This window comes from Helianthus annuus, chromosome 10, assembly GCF_002127325.2.
Source record: "Helianthus annuus cultivar XRQ/B chromosome 10, HanXRQr2.0-SUNRISE, whole genome shotgun sequence".
NCBI classification, from domain to species: domain Eukaryota; kingdom Viridiplantae; phylum Streptophyta; class Magnoliopsida; order Asterales; family Asteraceae; genus Helianthus; species Helianthus annuus.
The window spans coordinates 85798265-85818746 of NC_035442.2; the positions used below are offsets into that span (position 1 = coordinate 85798265).

Genomic DNA, 20482 nt, shown 5'->3' on the forward strand with positions numbered 1-20482 from the left:
GAGGTAAGGATCATCCCAAATGTACTTCCTAGCCTCCCTAAGAAGCTTTTTCTTTTGTTGGAACGACATCCCCCTCACAAGATCTCCGGTTGCCAAATAATTTGCCAAATCCGAAAACCATGGCAAACCCTCTACCTCGGCACTCACAAAATCTATGGTTTCGTGGGGAAAGGTATCTCCTATGGTATCCTCACGAACTTCCTCTCTCTTAGGGTCCTCTAACCGTGACAAGTGGTCGGCGGCCACATTTTCCGCTCCCTTTTTATCCTTAATTTCTATATCGAACTCGGAGAGCAAAAGAATCCATCTAATAAGACGCGGCTTTGCGTCTTTCTTTTGAAACAGAAATCGCAAAGCGGAATGGTCGGTGAACACGGTGGTTTTAGAAAGCACGAGATATGAGCGAAACTTGTCAAACGCGAACACTACGGCTAAGAGTTCCTTTTCCGTCGTGGTATAGTTCTCTTGAGCATCGTTCAGAGTTTTGCTCGCGTAGTAAATCGGATGAAAGTGTTTATCGACTCTTTGACCTAGGACCGCACCTACGGCATAATCACTTGCGTCACACATGAGCTCAAAGGGTAAGCTCCAATCGGGCGACACAAGTATTGGGGCACTAACGAGTTTCTCTTTCAAGAAGTCAAACGCCTTGATGCACTCCTTGTCGAAGACAAAAGGTACATCCTTCTCTAAAAGCCTAGTCATCGGGCGTGTGATTTTGGAAAAATCCTTTATGAAACGCCTATAAAAGCCCGCATGACCAAGGAAACTCCTAACGGACTTAACACTAGTAGGTGGAGGCAATCTACTTATTGTATCTATCTTGGCCCTATCCACCTCTATTCCCTCTCTCGACACCTTGTGTCCTAGCACTATCCCCTCCGTCACCATAAAGTGACACTTCTCCCAATTCAACATAAGGTTCGTCTCTATGCATCTCTTAAGCATCCTATCTAGGTTGGAAAGGCATTGGTCGAAAGTGGTGCCATAAACCGAGAAGTCATCCATGAAAACTTCCATGGAGGTCTCAAGCATGTCTTGGAATATGGCTACCATGCACCTTTGGAAAGTTGCCGGAGCGTTGCATAACCCGAAAGGCATGCGGCGATACGCATAAGTGCCGTAAGGGCATGTGAATGTCGTTTTATCTTGATCCTCCGGGGCGATGGGGATCTGAAAATAACCCGAAAATCCATCGAGAAAACAATAGAATTGTTGACCCGCTAGACGCTCCAACATTTGGTCAATGAATGGTAAGGGGAAGTGATCTTTCCGGGTGGCGTCGTTTAATTTTCGATAATCTATGCATACACGCCAACCGGTAACGGTACGGGATGGGATTAACTCGTTCTTTTCATTCATGATCACCGTCATCCCACCCTTTTTTGGGACGACTTGGGTCGGGCTAACCCATGGTGAATCGGAAATGGGGTAAATTACCCCGGCATCTAATAACTTAAGAACCTCTTTCTTAACCACCTCTTGCATGTTCGGATTAAGTCGCCTTTGAGGTTGCACCACCGGCTTATAGTCATCTTCCATGAGTATTCGGTGGGTGCAATAGGCGGGACTTATGCCCTTGATATCCGAAAGGCGCCATGCAATAGCTTCCCTATTCACTCTCAACACCTCTAAGAGTCTACCCTTCTCTCCCTCCTCTAACTTAGACGAAATAATGACGGGAAACTCGGACCCCTCACCTAGGAAAGCATACTCTAAGTGGGACGGGAGGACTTTAAGCTCTAAAGGGGCGGGCTTCTCTACGGGTGTACTCTCACTTTCACTCTTTATTTCACTCAATTCTAGCACTTCGGGAACCCACTCGTCCTCGTCTACCTCTTTACTCTCACTAACACTCTCCTCTACCTTCTCAACTACCTCCTCTATCCTACTCTCGACTAGGTCGGCTCCACTAATGTAGTCAAAGCAATGGTCAACACAAGATAAGAAAGACTCTATGAAATAGACCGAATGACAAGGACTACTAAGATCGTCGGAACTACTAGGGTGTTCCATGGAGCGTGCTATCTCGAAAGTCACCCTCTCCTCGCCGACTTGAAGTGTGATTTTCCCGTCGAAGACATCGATGATGGCCTTGGCGGTACACAAGAATGGGCGTCCTAGAATGATGGGAACCTTTTCGTCGGCTTCCATGTCAAGAACTACGAAGTCTACCGGGAAGACAAACTTATCCACTTTGACTAGAAGGTTTTCTATGATACCTCGTGGATACTTGATGGACCTATCGGCTAGCGACAAAGACATGCGTGTAGGTGACAACTCTCCTAGCCCTAACCTCTCATACATAGAATATGGCATCAAGTTAATACTCGCTCCTAGGTCGGCTAGGGCCCTACACTCGGTATCACTCCCAAACAAACACGGGATGGTAAAAAGGCCCGGATCCGTCAATTTCTCCGGAACCTTGTTCAACACTACGGCTGAACATCCTCCACTAAGGGGGATGTTGGAAACCTCTCCTAACCTATCCTTACGCTTCAGAAGGTCCTTAAGGAATTTTGCATACTTGGGCATGGATTGGAGGGCTTCTATGAAGGGAAGGTTTATCCTAAGCTGCTTGAAGATTTCTAAAAATTTTCCGTACTCTTTGGAATAGGTTTGATTTCTAAGGCGGGACGGAAAAGGAGCACGGGAAATATCAACAGTCGGTGAAGGAACAACTTGGACGGGTTTCTTTCCTACACTCTTCTCACTCGAGGGCGCTCCGGTGTGTGCGGTACTTGCTGGGATTAACCTAGGTTGCACTTTACCGGGCGCCTCCATCTCAATCTCTTCATCTACAGGCTCTTCCTCTTCTATCTCTACGGTCTCGGGTCTCACTACCTCTCCTAAGGTCCTACCACTACGGGTTGAAATTGCCTTCAAAGAACCAGATGGGTTGGGCTTTGTGTTGCCCGAAAAGTGACCGGGAGGTCGTTCTTGCAACTGGCGTGCAATATCCCCAACTTGTCTTTGAAGGTCTAGGAAACTAGAATGATTGTTCTTTAGTAGAGTGGCGTGGTCCTCTAAGGTACGTTGGGTAGCTTGGTCCTTAACCAATAATTGGGAAAGAAGGTCCTCTATCCTAGACAAACTACCCCCTGACCCCTCACTCTTGGGTTGAACCTCTTGGTTTGACCCCTCACCCCTAAACTGACCACCTGAACCTGAACTAGCAAATTGACCTGTTTGACCCGATCCCCCACTAGAATAAAAACCTGGCCCCCTACTTTGGTATTGACCTGACGGAAAACCAGGAGGGTTACCTGAGGAGCGATAATTATTAGCACGCCAATTAGAGTTACTATTGTTGAACGGGTTAGTTGGACCCCTATTTTGACCTGCTAAATACTCGACCTGCTCTAGTGTGATGGTTGGGCAATCTATGGTGTCATGTCCCCCTCTACAAACCTCGCATCTATCTACCTTCTTCTTAATTTCTAGCAACTCTTTGGTGATATAGTCAAGCTGAGATATTACCTTTGAGTCTGAAACGACTTGATTCACTCCTCGAGAGGATGAGGAGGTAACCACAGGATTGGAATTCCTGCCGGTAGCACTATGATCTATATCAGCATGAGCGAAGCTCTCAAAGAGGTCGTTGCAGTCAGCCACAGTTTTCTTTCCCATTAGGTGGCCTCCTGCGGATGTGTCGAATCGGGCCTTGCACTCAGGGGTAAGACCATTATAAAATTTTTCTACTAAGGCCCAATCCGACAGTCCATGTTGGGAACAACGCGAGAGCAATGTTTGAAACCTCTCCCATGCTAAGTGATAAGGTTCGTCAGGCTCCATTCTGAAGGAATGGATCTGATCTCGAAGGCGGGAGGCCTTCGCAGGTGGGAAATACTTAGCAAGGAAGGCATCTCTAAGTCCAGCCCAAGTGGTGTAAGTACCTGCCGGCTGCGAATCAAGCCAGGTGGCTGCGCGGCCAGCAAGCGAAAAGGGGAAGACTTGGAGATAACGGGCATCAAGATTCACACCTTCGATACCGAAGGTGCTACACAGACGGGTGAGACGGTTGATATGTGCTGGCGCGTCTTCATCATCACGACCGTGAAACTGACAAGAGTTGTTAATGGCAGTCATGATGTATGAAGGAATTTGCCAAGACTTATCATTGGTGATTTCAGGGAGGGTGATGGGTGAGTTTGCGGTAAAACCCGCGGTGGAACGCTGGTGGACAGTTTGGTTTTCGGCCATTTGGTGAACTGGTGGTGGACTAGGGTGACGGGAGGGTGGTGGGGAATTGTGGGGTGATGACTTAGGGGTAAAGTCGAAGTTCGGTGGTTTAGATGGAAGTGTAGAGTCAGAAAGGGCTGAAGATGAAGTTGGGGGTTTTCGAACCTGAGGGATTGGTGTGGAGACGGAAGACTTGTCAATTGGTGGCTTCACTGGTCCCTGCGAACGTGTGTGGGGCATGAACTGCAAAACCAAGAATAAAACAAGTAAGTCAACTCCAATAAAAGACTCAAAGAAACACGAAAAAGACACTAAAAGTACTTGGACTCCTACGACTCACAAACACACAAAAAGCACGTAACGAAATCAGTTGAAATCCAAACAAAGCAGTTAACGCAATTGCCAAGAAGTCCCCGGCAACGGCGCCAAAAACTTGATGTGGAAAAAGTAGTTCAACTAATTAAACTAAAATTACCCTAAATTACGACTCAAGTAATAAAAATCTAGACTCCTAAACCAGACTAAACTACTCACCGGCAAGTGTACCGGTCGACTCTAGCACAGAAAAGTAAGTCCGGATGTCGAACCCACAAGGACTCTACGAATTACGTTAACGACTCAGTTAAGATTAAATACTGACACGACTAACAAATATTATGTTTGGGGGGGTTTTTGCTAAAATCCTAAAATTTCTATTAAATTAAAATTAACTAAAGCACGCACGAAGAACTAAGGTTTTGACTCAGATGAGATTAAAGACTACCTAGACATGAATCCGGTTTGACAATGAATGGACTTTTAACGGGTTTATTGTTGTATGGAGCCGGGATCGTTAAATACTAAACCTTAAGGTATTTCAATGCTAAGACTTCCCGACCCTTCTCAGGAAGAAACCTAGGAAACCCTACAAGGCTGTTATGATTACCGACTGTTAGATTTCCTCTCAGTCCTCTAACGATTCTAAAAGTGCCCTAATATGACTATCTACCTCTCAGCGCGATAATCTAAGGCAGTTCTAGGTTCTGATTTGGCTTACTAGACACAACTGCAATTAGGGAACTAACCTCGACTTCTCTCAAAATCTAATTTAGCTATATATTGCACTGCGACCTAATAACTAACTCGAGCCTCTCAGCGACAAGCTAAGCAGAATACTTACTTCTAACTATATTTTAGTTACTGTTTCTAAGGCTATCGGCCGATTTACCCAAAGATTACCCGAACCCGCAAGGATGCAAATAATCAACACAGACCTATGTTGTGATAAAGACCGTCACTAAGATCTATGTGAAACAGCAAGTAATCCACAATCAAAGGTAAATACGCATGTGCACCAAGTCAAAAATTCTAGAACACGTTACTTTAAAAATCAATCCATAATCAAACAAATAAAAACCGTTAAAAGATCCAAAACATTAATCAAAACATCATCTAGTCTAGGCAGTTACGAAGATCTAGCCAAGAAACATCATGTCTAACGAAAACAAATCAGTTTCAAAACAAGAATTCATGGTTAAAGTGACAAAACGTGAAAATAGTGAAAAACGGGAGGTAAGACCCGAGTTATCTTCTTTCCTACGCTCCGTGCTTCGATCCTATGATTCTTGTACGCTCGAACGCCTCGAAAACCTTCAAAATCTGCTGAGAAAATCGCCTTAGGGTTCTTGATTCGTGTGTTATTGTTGTTGATGATAAAATATTCAATTTATATGAAACCCTAGTCGACCAGCATATCAGGCGTGTCAGTTACACCAGTCGCGTAGCGCGACTGGTGAAGGTCATGTGCTCGCGCTACGCGAGTGCTCTCCAGTCAACGAAAAGTCAATTTTAGCAGTGGTGTAGCGCGACTGTCAAAGGGTTCTCTCTCGCGCTACGCGAGTGGGACTTTTTCACAGAATGTTGCTTCCAAAATCTTGTCCCATTCTCCAAAAACCTTGCAATTTATTCTAACACTTTTATGTATTGATCCATGACTTGACATTTCAGCTCGGTTTTGCTCCAATTCCAGCATTTTTGTGTATCACGACCTGGAAAACGCAATAAAGATCAATAGCACGCAATTCTAACCTAAACTAAACTAAAAATAACGATAAAATATACAAACTATACACGATAAAAGTATGTATTTTGCAATACATCAATGAGACTCAAGCCCCTGAATCTAAGACACATCCTATGTGTCTTCAACTTCAAATCCTCTTAAACTTGTGTACCTGTATCATGTTAGAAAAATAGTTTTGGGTCAACAAAAGTTGGTGAGTAATCCTTATTTTAATAAAATGATTTTTATATTATTTTTAATAAAAAGTTTTAACATACTTTTCAAAGGTTAATATAAAGATCACTACATATCAACAATACAAACAACCAAACCATGCATACCAACGAGCAAATACAAACAAGTGAACATACGGAACAAACGAATATATGACTCAACGACTGTATGACTGTATGAGACTCAAGCCCCAGAGAGCGAATCTAATCTGGTGGCGATACTAGGTTACAACCCATAGCCGTGAGGAACCTAGTCAGCCGTGGATCCATAATGACATGCTAGAATACAATAGACTGACATCACATAACAACTAAAATAAAACACAAGTATACATCCTTATAATAACATGTTGAAGTTTGCATGTTAATAGTAAAATGAATAAAACGCGAATATTTATAACACGATACACCCCAAAAGCTTTAATTATAAACAAGGGAAAAAGATAGAATCACTTACGGGTTGCGAAGAATTGTTCCACGAGAAATATCGCACGATAATGAATGGATTGAATCTAAAATAACAACAATAATCACCCTAAAAATATAAATAAACAAAACACCAAACGAACGAACAACATATTAGTTTTAGAAAATTGGGTTCTCCTATTTAGGGACGTAAATTATATAAAATAAATTTTCAATATAATTATCAAATCAGTAATTATATTTCTAGAATAATTTAAACATAACAAATTCTTAGGGAAATATTAGGAGTGGCTAGGATATTGGATAAGATACAAGAGGGAAGATTGAGATGGTTTGGACATATGAAGAGGAGGCAATCATTAGCGCCAGTTCATGCAGTGGAATCATTGACTGTGGAGGGGAGGAGGAGTAGAGCTAGGCCCAAATTGACTTGGGATGAGTGGATTAGGCATGACTTGTTTGAGTTGCACCTCTCTGAGGACATGGTACATGATATGGGTATATGGAGACGTATGATTAAGGTTAAGGACTTTTAAGAGAGTAACTTTGTTTGGTGGTAGGGGTTTAGAGTTCTTAAACTTTAGGTAGAATGTGCATGGGATTATCTTTGTGCATCTATGTCTATATGTGGTCCTTTGCCTTATATTTTTTTTGTTCCTGCTTTACTACGTTACTCATACATAACCTTATGTCTGTTATTTGGTCACGGTCTCTCTCTCTCCCTCTCTCTCCCTTAGTGCTAGGGGTCTCTATGGAAGCAGTCTCTCTATCTCTAGGGATAGGGGTAAGGTTTGCCTAAATCTCACCCTCCCCAGACCCTACTAGTAGCTTCGCTATCGGTGGGATGCTTGTTGTTGTTGTCTTAGGATTAAAGCGTGATTTTATAACGCCTGATCATGTATGCATTAAAAATCTCTATTTTTTATATTATTGAAAAAATATGCAACATGTAACATATTTATCAAATACAATAACGCATACTAACAATGTTGCATATCACGTTTCTTCTCTCCTTTGTGTCGAAGAGAAAAGGCTCTTTCATTCATAAGTACTTCTACTCAAAACATACACCGGCTTGAGAGAAAAAAGAAGAAGATAAGGAAACACATATTAGTTATATAATTTAAAGCATTCAAACCAATAATGTAACAACTATGAAGATATATAGTACTATTAAAGCAACAACACAAATAAGCCACGCAAGTCCACAAGAGTCGCATTCACTATTAACAGATTGTCTTACAATGTGACTTACTAAGAATTTGATTATGGGTGTTCAAACTAAAATAAAAATTAAAAATGAAAAAAAGAACTAAAAGTTTTAACCAGGAATGTACTAGTGAATTTGAAGTTCTAAATTATTAAATTTTGTATTAACAGAATTGACTGTTTTAGCCTAAAGTGGCCCCAAAAATACTAAATTGGTCATTCATGGGTCACTAAACCCAGTTATAACATTGTTACGAATATCAATTTTGAAATATGATACCATAATAAGGTGAAATAACTAATATAGTATTAAAATTCGAAATAATCTCGTCATCCTTTCAAGGTTAGTTTTCGAAAAACAGGATATTTAAGTTGGCCTCTAAGGTACGATTAAAGTTTGTTGTATATGGATATTCCGAAATCAATATGTTCATATCGTTAGTCCATTTAGAATTTATAAATTTTGGTTGATATAATTTATAGAAAAAATAAGAATTTATGTGAAGTAAATAGATTTTCCATGAGAAGCACGTTTTATTTCTATGTTTCTCTTTTGATCAAACATTTCTTATCTTCAAAAAAAAAATATTCATTAATAGGTTAAATTAAAAGAAATATGATTTTTAATAGTACTCTCCATCCCCAAATTCATACCAACCTTAGAAGTAATAAAGTAATAACCATTTAAAAGATACATCCAAGTTTATAGCAGGCCCACCCTTAACTTAAAATGTCTCACCACTAGCTACCTAACTTTCCTTATATAAATTTGTTTGTGCTCATCCTCTCTCTTCATCCTCTTAAACCTTTCTAACTCTTAAGAAACAATGTGCAAAGGCACAAACCACCAACATGTGATGGTCTCACCACATTATTATCCCACCACAAGTTGTGAACTTTGTAAATCAAATGCATCACTTTATTGCCAAGCCGACGATGCGTTTTTGTGTCTCAAATGCGATAAATACGTTCATAGCGCCAATTTCCTGGCTCGTAGGCATGTCAGATGCATGTTGTGCGCCACTTGCTCGAGACCCACACATCGGTATCTTGTTGAGGTTCGACTTTCCGTGCAGTCTCATACTAGAGCTAAATGATGGATGCACCAACAATCACATAACAAGTCTTTTCTTCTTCTTTTAACTTTCTGGAATTTGGTTTATATAATTATTTTCAACTGATGTTTCTAGGTCTCATTTAATGGTGAGAAGGGTCATTCATATATATGAAATATAATTTGTAGGTAGAAGATTTCTTTTCTTACTTGCATTTTGTTGCTTTTGAATATACACATGATCCGAGAAACAAAGTGCAAAACAACATTCCGGAAGTAAATTACTAGAATACCCTTTGGTTCACATATTCAAAGTGAATATACTATACTATACTACCCTTGCATTCCATGGTAGGAAGTCTTTCAAGAGGTGGCAAAACCTTTTATCCAAAATGAAAAATCTTCTTGCTGCCTTGGAGGAAGTTTATACCTTTCCTCTTCAGAAAGCTTGGGTGACGTGTCATAAATAATAAAATCACAAAAATACCCTAATATAACCAAAGAATGGTTTTTATTTAATATTAAAAAGAATGAATCTAAAAAATCAAATACAACTCAAATCACTCTGAAGTCTGAACCTTACTTGTCGCAAACAAATAATGTTTTATATAAAAAAAATATCTAAATCTAATCAAATTTAGAGTAGAATGGTACTCAAATGAATTATCTCCATGTTTGAATTCAGAAATGAAGTTGTTTATCTTCAAATTTTTTGTTAAATGAGATGATATCCTCCCCTTCATATCCTGCAAAAGTTGAAAACCAGTACTTAGTTTCTTGATCGTTGAACCTCTAACAATGATAGAAATCGCGTTCTTGATGAAATCAGATCACACGTATATGAACACATACTTTTAGCAGGAAATCAACTTCATAAATGTATCACTTATTAAAATAAAAACTTCATGAATTGGTCCATCGATCTTCAGGGCCTAAAACTACATTAGGTTGGTTGAAATTAATATGAGAAATCTTTCTTTTAGTATACTTTCTTTAAATGTAACATTGAGTGCGTAAACATTTGATATATGACGATTACAATGTTGAACAACACAATCACACCCAAACACCATCTCCATGGTTATCTGATTATGATTATAACGGCCCGTAAACGAACTGAACAAACACAAACAGAGCTTGTTCGTACTCATTTGTTTAACTTTAACCTAACAAACAAACAAACTTAAGCAAATATGCTTTCTTGTTCATGTTCGTTTGTTAAGAAAGTGGATGTGCTTGTGTTCTTTAATATTCTAAATGAATGTAAATGCATAAACAAAAACAAGAAAATGAATGTGTTCTTGTTCGTTCGTATACCCAAGGCCTGGTTCTAAAATCTGATTGGGTTGATGGCTTGATGCATATTGATAGAGATGGTCAATCTCCCAATTGATAAGGCCAACTAGAGATCCCAAGAATCATAGATAAGAACAAGAACTAATTTAAAGCGATTTTCGATTTTGTTCATAATAAAACATTAAACAAGCTTTGCATATAAATAGGTTTACGATGGAAACTAGCCTCCACATGGCAAGAAAGCAGAGTAAGCATTTAACCATGTAGCATTTTGGGCAACAAGGGTTGTTATTGGGAACGTATTGATGCATATGGGCCAGTTAGTATTACTAATAACTCAAAAATTAACAAAATAAAGATGAATATGTAAAAGAACATAAGCACGTAAATGAATGAACATAAACGAGCGTTCACAAAAAAGTAAATGAATGAACCGGACATAAACGAACTTCCACCAACGATTCATTTACAGGCCTATATGTAATAATAGATAAATAATGGGTATGAAAATGCACATCCAAACACCCCAGGATTAGGGCTTAACTAAAGCAGAAATAAGGGAGTAATTAACAAGTTGATACCTTAAGATGTCACACAATCTGTTGTGACAAGAGGGTCATAGTCATACTCTTCACCAGCCTTGACAAATCGACCTTTTACACGCTTTCTAGTATTGGCTCTAGCTTTACGAGAAGCATATCTTATATGTTTACCAAACCTACACATAAAATTAAACTGTAAATCGAAGAAAATATAACTAATCCCTTGATATGGTCGTTTTCATTAAAATATATATCTTTGAAGGGTCAAACGAGTACAAATTAAGTGAAACTTAGCGAAAGTCACCCAAAGATTACTTTTAATTGTTTTACTCAGAAAAAAACAATATTATTATTGTTAATCTTCAAGAGGGTGGCGCAGTGGGAGTCTACTAATAGATCTTTCACTGATATTCTACCTTAACCCTCTCAAAGCGTTTTACATGATCCCTTAGATTAGCAAGGTATTGATGGTTACCAATTTGTTTTGTAATATTTGTTATCACATTGACAATAGTACAAAAAATGAAGTGTTTTAACTGATAATGAAGACATACGTTCGTGTTTTCTTTTTCTCTTTATATCTCATCTTGGCTTGATCTCTTGCTTGTGGAGTGGATTCAAAGTTAGGCTCCCATGGTGATTCACCAGTGGCAGTTAGAAACATTGGTGATAATCCACAATCAGCAGCACTACTCTCTCCAATAATGTTGGATAGGGAAAGTGGCATGTTTGAGTGAACTTGCCCATTAGGGAAGCCCATAGCATTTGGATTCAAAACCATCCCACCATGTGAGCTTGGAAAAGTGGTGCAATCCTGTGATGTTGCCTATTAACAACAGATAATGAGAACCAGACCGTAGAAAATAGTGTTTGTATGTGTTTTTGCATTTGAAGTTGTATAATTCAATAGTTACATGTTTGCCAATGTTTAGTTATTTAAGAATCGAATAGAAAATCAGATTTGCCCATTTATTGAACAGGTTAATTTTAGGGGGGTTTTTAAAAAGTTCCTATTTAGATTTTAGAGGGGTATATTTAGATCATTTTAAGTTAGATACTTTGATTTTTATTTTCACTAACTATTCATTCCGAGAAGTGAAATTAATTTTCCATCTTGAACTTTTCATTTCCAAAAAGTTCTATTCATTACTCCCCCAACTACACATTCTCCCTTTCCCATTCTCCAATCCTTTCCATCCGGTTCCTCTAATCTCGAGCTATATATATAAACCCAAGTTTGTTAATTAGGAATGAAAGACAAGAAACAAAAACAATTATAAACACCATTTACAAAAAAAAAAAAAAATCATTGGAGGAAGTCATTAGTTGTTGCTAAGTCACAAGGTATTTACCCATATTCACAAACGTACATTAAACGGGTTGACCCAAAACACGACATGATGTCTTTGACATAAATAAATATATTGGTTGTGTTTGGGTTCAGCCAGTCAACCACCTGACAAGATTAAAAACAAACCTCATTTGTGTTTTCTGCATGACTGTTTGATTCGGTAACAGATAAGTTTTTCTCCATCACAAGACTTCCATCCTCGGATGGGAGTTTGGTTTGAACAGGAGGAATACAGCTAAACATCTCAAAACCATCTTTAAAATTCAGTGCAACATTGTCAGATAAACCTTCACCATTATGAAGCCCGAGATTGTTCACATTTGAGCCATCCTACAGTTGCAAAAACAATTAAATAAAACCAACCCCATGATCTTTAACCAAACAATCAACAAATACGATACCTTAGTCAGGTTTGATCCATTAGGGAAGAAAGGGTTTGGATCCTTTTCAGTTAAGAAGCTCAACGCTGATGCTAATTCATTGAGTCTGGAAGCCACACATCCAAGTCGTTGATTCTGATCACCTCCAAGATTCTCATCAACATTCAAACTGTTAACCGGACCAAAGCGAGGGTTGATGATCGGATCTTCTTCACCACGAACCGGAGACAAAATCTTCAAAAACTCCTCACTTGAAGGACAACCAGTATAAAAACTCAGCTCCTCAACACGTTCATGCCCTGATGACCAATCATTCTCACTCAGATCACAACTTTCACACAGAAACATTTTATCAAACACCTGGCGGACAACTGCTGGGCGGTAGCTACACTTATCACAGAGGAGGGAGCGCGGGTGCCTGCGCGATAAGGAGTTAGCAGAGTGCACACCATAGTCACATTGAAAACATAATCTTGCAGCATCAGAGTTACAATACATAACTGCCCTCACTGTCTTACAAAGATCACACAAAGCCTCCATACCAAAATCAAACCCTGTATATGAAGAAATTAGAATTTACTGAAATTTGCATCATGTATGTATGTAATCGAAAGGATTCAATTCAATTGTAATACAGCAGTAGCAGCAGGTGATAATATCCATGTCCATGGCCATTGCATTTCAGGAGCACTGAGTTTTCAACCAACACAACATAGTTCTTCGCACATATATCAGATGACGTGTCAAGGTCACGTGTGGATTCATAGTGGTTGTGATTTGTGAAGAGCGAGCGAGTAAAAGGGGGAGATTTTTCAAATGCCCCTAGTCACTCATCCTTGTTCAATTTCATTCTCGATTTATGTAACATCGGGGTATTCTTTGAGAGGGATTTCATAACTGATTTAGGGTTTGGCAAGCTTATTTAAGTTAAAAAATATTTTGGGAAAACGACTTATTGACTTATGATTTTTTGAAAAAGAGTTTTTAAAAAAAGTGTTTAGATTAGCTTATAGGGTGGAAAAAGCCAACAAGTCAATAAGTTGTTTTTTAAAAAATGTTTGGCCTAGCTTATTGATGTAAAATGACTAAAAGCTAATAAGTCAATAAGTTAGTTCAAAAAGTCACAACATTCTAACTTTTCAAAAATGACTTTTTGATGAATTTTTCTCCTCCTCAAAAAGTCATTTTGAAATTTGAAAAGGACTTTTGTATTTGTCAAACACTAAAACTCCTTATTGGTTTTTTTTATTAAGGGGCTGTTTGGTAGCCTCTTAATGACCATTCAGATGCTACCTCTTAATGGTTTAAAACCTCTGAATGAATAAGAGGTAACCTCAAGTCTGAATGGTTAAGAGGTAACCTCTGAATGGTAAATCATCACATGTCACATTCTTCTACCTTCTCAATAGTAAAATTCTTAATGGTTCCATTAAGAGGTAGCCTCTTAATGACCATTCAGAGGCTACCAAACAGCCCCTAAGTCAATAAGTTGGTTGGAAAAGCTTAGCCAAACATGCTCTTAACAAGTATAGATGTTTATTTTCTATAAGGCATTAAGTTAGAACCTCGTGTATTACACGAGCTGAATAAATATAATTTTATATACTAAGTAACGAAAAAGTTACATCTTTAAAAACTCGTACATTGCAAGATTGAATAAACATGTGTATTACACGGCTTAAATACAAATAATGTAATCAATTAACACACACAATTACCAATATATATTTTGAAAAAAAGGAACTTTGATGTAATATTTTACTTTGTTTTTTATATGTTATTAAGTTAGATACTTGTGTATTACATAAATTATAACATTTTACTTTATTTATTTATTTATAGGTTAGAAACTTGTGTTTTATATACATAGTTGAATCAATTTAATATTAAATCGTTTTTAATAAGCAGAAAAATAAAAGAATGAATAAAGAAAAGAAATATTAAATATATAAGAGATGAGCAAAAAAATAATTATATAGCAATAATCATTGAAATTATTATTAATAAATAACCCGTTATATTAATCAATATATTGATTGACAAAACGATCCATTTGTGTTAATTATATGGATAGATTATTCAGATGTTGCTTAGCTAAAAGAACACAGAAAAATATGTAGAAATAATATATGTCATGTAAATAAGGGAGGATGAGGGGAATTAAAAAAAGCCGGTGAAGAATAATGAAAATCGAATGTATTAATATTTTATTAATATAATTTAAAGATAATTTTATGAGAAGTGAATAGATTATTTTTTATATTTATGAATTTTAGTCTTATCATTTATTAATATCTTTATATAATGAATAGTTTTAATTATAAAAAATAAGTATTTATAATTAAATAGGAGATAATTAAGGAGGGGATAATAAATATTTTTAATTATATAAAAATATGTATTTATAACTAAGTAGGAGATAATTAAGGAGGAGAAAGAGGCGGGAAAACAACAAAGCAGATAGCTCCAGTGAATTATACGTGTCCTTCATTGGTTTACTTTATTGTATGTATAGAAGATTGTTTAAGCATGCATAGGACGGATTTGATAACTGCCCTCCAAATCGGTTAAAGTTTTACTTTTACATCGATACATGTCTATAGAACCTTCAGCATCAAGTCAGACCGTTGTTGAATCGATCGTCTTAGTCTTATTGGTTCATTGGTTTGGCCTGATGAATTTTCTTTTTTATTTTATTGTTTTGAGATTGTTTATGATTTCATAAGATCTAAAAAGTCCAAGAGTCTCAGCAATCTAAACACCAATTAGAATTCCAAGAGGAGCTTATAAATGTAATCAACGATCGTTCAATACAAGTCATGAATGAAATGGCTAAACATAAAAAAACCCCTTCCACCAGAAACTTCCAAACAACAATTCTAGAAACTTTGGCAGAGAAAGTGTCAAGTAAGAGGAAAACCATGTTAAATTCGTCAAACATCCATGGATAAAGTAAAGAGGAAGGCAAGTGAAATTGGAAATATTTCAATTAAATACTCAAAACCTTCTAACATTTTTTAATATTCGATTGGAACAACTGACACATGACATAACATCATTCACTTCTATACAACATAAAAATGTGTAAGGAAATATTATCCATAGATAGCTAAGACCTCAAAGAACCTCAAGACAACCAAGGGCAATGCTGGATAAGCATGCTTTCAAAGACGATATAAAAAGAAAGAGAAATGACAACAAATGCATAACATATAGATGATCAAAAACCGCCTAATAAATTAATCACTATTAGGGCTGCAAACGAACCGAACGAACACGAACAGGACCTTGTTCGTGTTCGTTTGTTAAGAAATATATGTGTTCGCGAACCGTTCACGAACACTTATCGAACGAGATTTTATGTTTGTGTTCGTTTGTTAAGGAAATGAACTTTTTCGTGTTCGTTTGTGTTTGTTTGTTAATTTTAGGCAACGAACAAAAACAAACATTGATGAACACAAATGAGCACAAACTAATGTTCATGAACACAAATGGAAACAAACGAACACAAACAATTTTTCATGAACAATATATATAATATACTGACACTTATTAGATATTTAAATTGTCAGAATTTTGAAGTATTTAAATACATATAAAAACTAAAAACACTAATTAACTATCGAACACGTTACCGAACGTTCACGAACATAAACGAACGAACACGACCTTTGTTCATGTTTGTTCATTTAACTAAACGAACAAAATTTCTTGTTCGTGTTTGTTTGTTTAATAAACGAACGAACACAAACGAACTTCCCGCCGAACGGTTCACGAACTGTTCGCCGAACGTTTGGTTCGTTTACAGCCCTAATCACTATAATGAAAGTCCCAAAGAGTACTTGAATAACCCTTTAAAATTTTAGAAAGTGCACTTCCACCTCCTCAATTAACACCAAAACAAATTAAAGCTTCCAAAACCCAATTAATTAAGGTCATATCTTTGATAACTCAAGACATCATATGAACCCTTAGAATTCTCAACTTCAAGAACCTAAAGGAACACTCGTTGTATAAACCAACTTTTTATCCTGAAACTTTTGAATTACAATCCTCATTCAAGGCACCAAGAATCTCTAAGCCCAAACCTTCACAAGTCTTTAAACATCAAACCTATGAGAAATCAAATCTTTCGACACCTATGATACGGTATAGACTACATATGTGATATCCAAAAAGGTCTCTAAAGTAAAATTTAGAGGAAGCTCTAAGTCCACGTGTGTATAGAACCCTGGACTTAAACACCTCTAAATTTTCTTGCACTTAATATTTTGAATGTAAAATATATTTGGTAAAGGAATGAGTAATAGGCCTATTTTTTATTTCAATATTTATGGAAGGTTCATTAGACCATGTAATCTATATTTTGTAGCTCTATGAAAATATTAAGAAAATCATATGAAAAGACAAATATGAAGAATAAAGTGAAAAGAAAACAAAATACCACTTAGAGCTTTTGAAGACCTATTAAGAAGCCTCAAAATACTTAACATCTAATATTAGGTCAGATATTATAAAAGAGAACATGACAAGAAACGTTAGTAGACAACTTGAAGGTTGTTACAACAAACCTCCAAACTTCAAAATTGTTATGCAAGCACCCCCTTGGATTGCTAACACGTGGAAGCCATGTGGCCATTGATTCATAACCATCGTAGATGCCATATCTAGAAATGACGTGACTCAAGATTTAAAATGTGTGCAAGAATGGATAAAGCTTTTGTTTTTGTTTTTGCTAGAGCTTACACAAATACAAATTCTCTCTTTTGTCTATGGTTCTTCATTCTTGTAATCTTTCGATTGAAATAGTTTCGGATCAATATATATTGAAGATGACTTTTTCATAATTGGTAGTATTTGATTTCTTAATCCGTACTTGCAAAGCATGTTGTCATAGTGTCAGTCATGTTGTTTCGCCTTACGTCAGGCAAGTGACGGCCACACGCGCGCGTTAGTTGTCACATCTTTTTTGCCGCCTAACATGTCTCTTTCTCATTGGGCTTGCGCTGCAAGTAGGAGGCACGGTTACTCATCGCATTAAATGTGATGGGTATAAATAGAAAACTTAGGGTTGAAGAGAATCACTTTCTTGTTGCATTTCCCTTGAATTCCCTTTCGACCTTTAAACTTCCCTACACTTTCTTCGAAGATCTGCATATTTTTTCTGCTAATGTCTACATTATCTCTTCCTGAGGACATCGTCGATATCGAAGAGGTGGTCGGAGGTGTGCCTCCGATCAAGTGGACGGACCTTCATTTGAGCAGATTGTACATGGCCCCAGATTCCTGGATCTTTGGGGAGCGACGTATCCATCTCAAGGTCAGATTGCAGCCGATGCTCCGATCGATTACATTACCCTGTACTCCATTTTCTTCCACGCCGGTAACTTTCGATTACCGGCGACCAACTTCCTTGGGGAATTACTGACCTTTTATTGGTTCCACATTTCTCAGTTAAGCTGTAACACCTTGTAAATTCGTGTCCGGTAATGTGATGACACGTGTCCCTATTCCCAATTGTGCCTAATGTTGGCCGGGAGGGACTAATTTTGCCAATTGTAGAAAGTATGAATGTGGAAGGACTAAAGGTGTCAACATGCTGAAACTATGCCTCTGAGTGACCCTTTACGGATCACGAACTTGATACTATACGATCATGTCCATACTCTCAAATGAGCCAATTATTTGGACAAGAGGGACCATTATTAACAATTTATGAAAGTTGGAAAGTGGAGGGACCAAAGATGACAAATTATAAAATTTTTGAACTTGGTTCGTCGTCTACAGACCGTAGAGAACTACTCCATATGGTTCGCAAGGAGGCGGTTAAGCTTGATGCGCCTGAAATCCTCTACGGACCGCAAAGGGTATACCCTCACGGTCCGTAAGGAGGCGGTAAAGCTTTTGCTACTAACAATTAGCTACATGATGTTAAATGACATATATAATATTTTTTTATTTATTTTATATGTGGAATCTATTTATTTTCAAAGCATAACATATTTTTTATATTTTTTTTCTCTATGTGCGTTTTTCTTAAAAAAGCTCACGCTTTTTTGCGCCTTGCGCCTAGGCTTCGGGCGAGGCTGATGCGCCTCGCCTGCGTCTTGCGTCTTTGACAACATAGAATAGGACGGATTTGGTTCCAACATATGTGAGGCTGCTTCGAGATAATGAATCCGAAGTACGTATTGCAGCTGCAGGTAAAGTCACAAAATTCTCTCGCTTTCTTAGTCTGGAACTTGTTGTTCAACATATTCTTCCATGTGTCAAGGTAGAGTGTTTTATAAATTACAAGTTTTTATATTTTTCATTTAGTTTTCTTACCTTTGCTTATCATGGCATGTAGGAATTGTTCAGGTTCTTCTTAGCATGTTAGGAAACGAGAACAATTCTTAGTTTGGTTGTTCATGCAGATTGATTGAACCCAAAGACGTGTAATGAACTCATTCGATACACATGAAGATACACAAAAAGTGCCTGTTACAGACATCTGCTATCTACGTATAATTTAATGTTATCATACCGAACCGCACCATACCGGGTATTTTTGGTACCGGTACCCATTTTTTGGGATTTTTCGGTACCGGGTAATACTTTTTTTTTTTGTCATTTATACGATGTGGAATGCAATCTAAAAAGGTTGGTTTTTTTTTTTTCCTCATAAGGTAACATTGCCAATGATCCTTTAGTTACAAACTTTTGGGTCTCAGTTGACTCTTTGTAAAACAGACAGATTAGATAGTCAATTTCAAAGTTTTATATTGTTACATATAATATTTTTACTGTGGACAAATATTCGTACTTAGAGAAGTAGGTTGAAGACATACATTTGGCTATACCTTTGACAGCCCATGGATTCAAAGTGTCAAGAGAATCGGTGGAGTGAAAACCAACAAATTATAACTGTTTGTGGGATTTTTCAGCCTAAGATCTAATACTTGGCTTTATATTATGCCAATAATATGGTTGGTTGAGACGAGTAGGTAATGGGTCAAATAGGGTTTAGGATGAAACAAGTCAACTTTAAGATCGGGCGATATGTAATTATTAATAAACGATTGATAAATACGATGTGCATTTATTCTTTATTTTTTTTAAATTGAATTTATTTTCATTTTTTTAATTGTAATTCTATGTGTTTGTCTATGTTATTGCAGATTCTCCAACTTAAAGGTCCAAACTTTGTATCCATAGCAAATGGTAAACGTCTAAATAGATGATTTGATTGAGAATATAGTCTATGTGGTTGCAGATTCTCCAACTTAGGTTTTAGAATGATTGATTTAGGTTTTTTTATGCATTAAATATTACTTTACGCTTTACACAAACTTTAAGTTTCTTTCTACCCGTTCAACCATGTTCTTTTATGGTATTTTTCTTAAACCTGTTAGAGATCTAACATAACTCCAATTAACATGTTTATAAGCAGATGATTTGATGCTCTTCAATATGTGGCTGTTAATGAAAAGCTAAGAACTCAAGATAGAATTATCTGATGGAGCAGGTTGGTGTTGGTGTTTTAAGTTGTGGTTTTTGTAATCAGCAATTAGATAGTCATGGTCGCTATGTTTATGATTTATGAAGTGACTTCAAGGATATCAAATTTTAGGGGTTTGTTAAATCATAAAGGAGTTGCATCTACAACATTGGATGTAACGGAGGTGCTACACCAACTGGACTAAGATCATGTTACTTTCAGTAAATTGTAAATATAACATTATTTGTCTTATTTCTTGATTTTTTGTACGCTGTTTATAATGAAAAC

At 37.2% G+C, this 20482-nt stretch overlaps 1 protein-coding gene and 1 long non-coding RNA gene across 2 annotated transcripts; one reads left to right on the top strand and one right to left on the bottom strand.

The window, feature by feature from the left end:
- Positions 1-11023: 11023 nt before the first annotated feature.
- On the bottom strand, positions 11024-13389 carry LOC110882064 (putative zinc finger protein CONSTANS-LIKE 11). The gene is made up of 5 exons (XM_035978231.1): positions 13350-13389; positions 12736-13268; positions 12485-12664; positions 11538-11740; positions 11024-11159 (listed from the first exon to the last, which is right to left on the bottom strand). The coding sequence occupies exons 1-5, from the start codon at positions 13387-13389 to the stop codon at positions 11024-11026; spliced, it is 1092 nt and encodes a 363-aa protein (XP_035834124.1).
- Positions 13390-17457: 4068 nt separating this feature from the next.
- Positions 17458-20455, top strand: LOC118483289. The gene is made up of 3 exons (XR_004870222.1): positions 17458-18988; positions 19064-19917; positions 20147-20455. It is a non-coding gene; the product is annotated as an uncharacterized LOC118483289 (long non-coding RNA).
- The last annotated feature ends 27 nt before the right edge of the window (positions 20456-20482 follow it).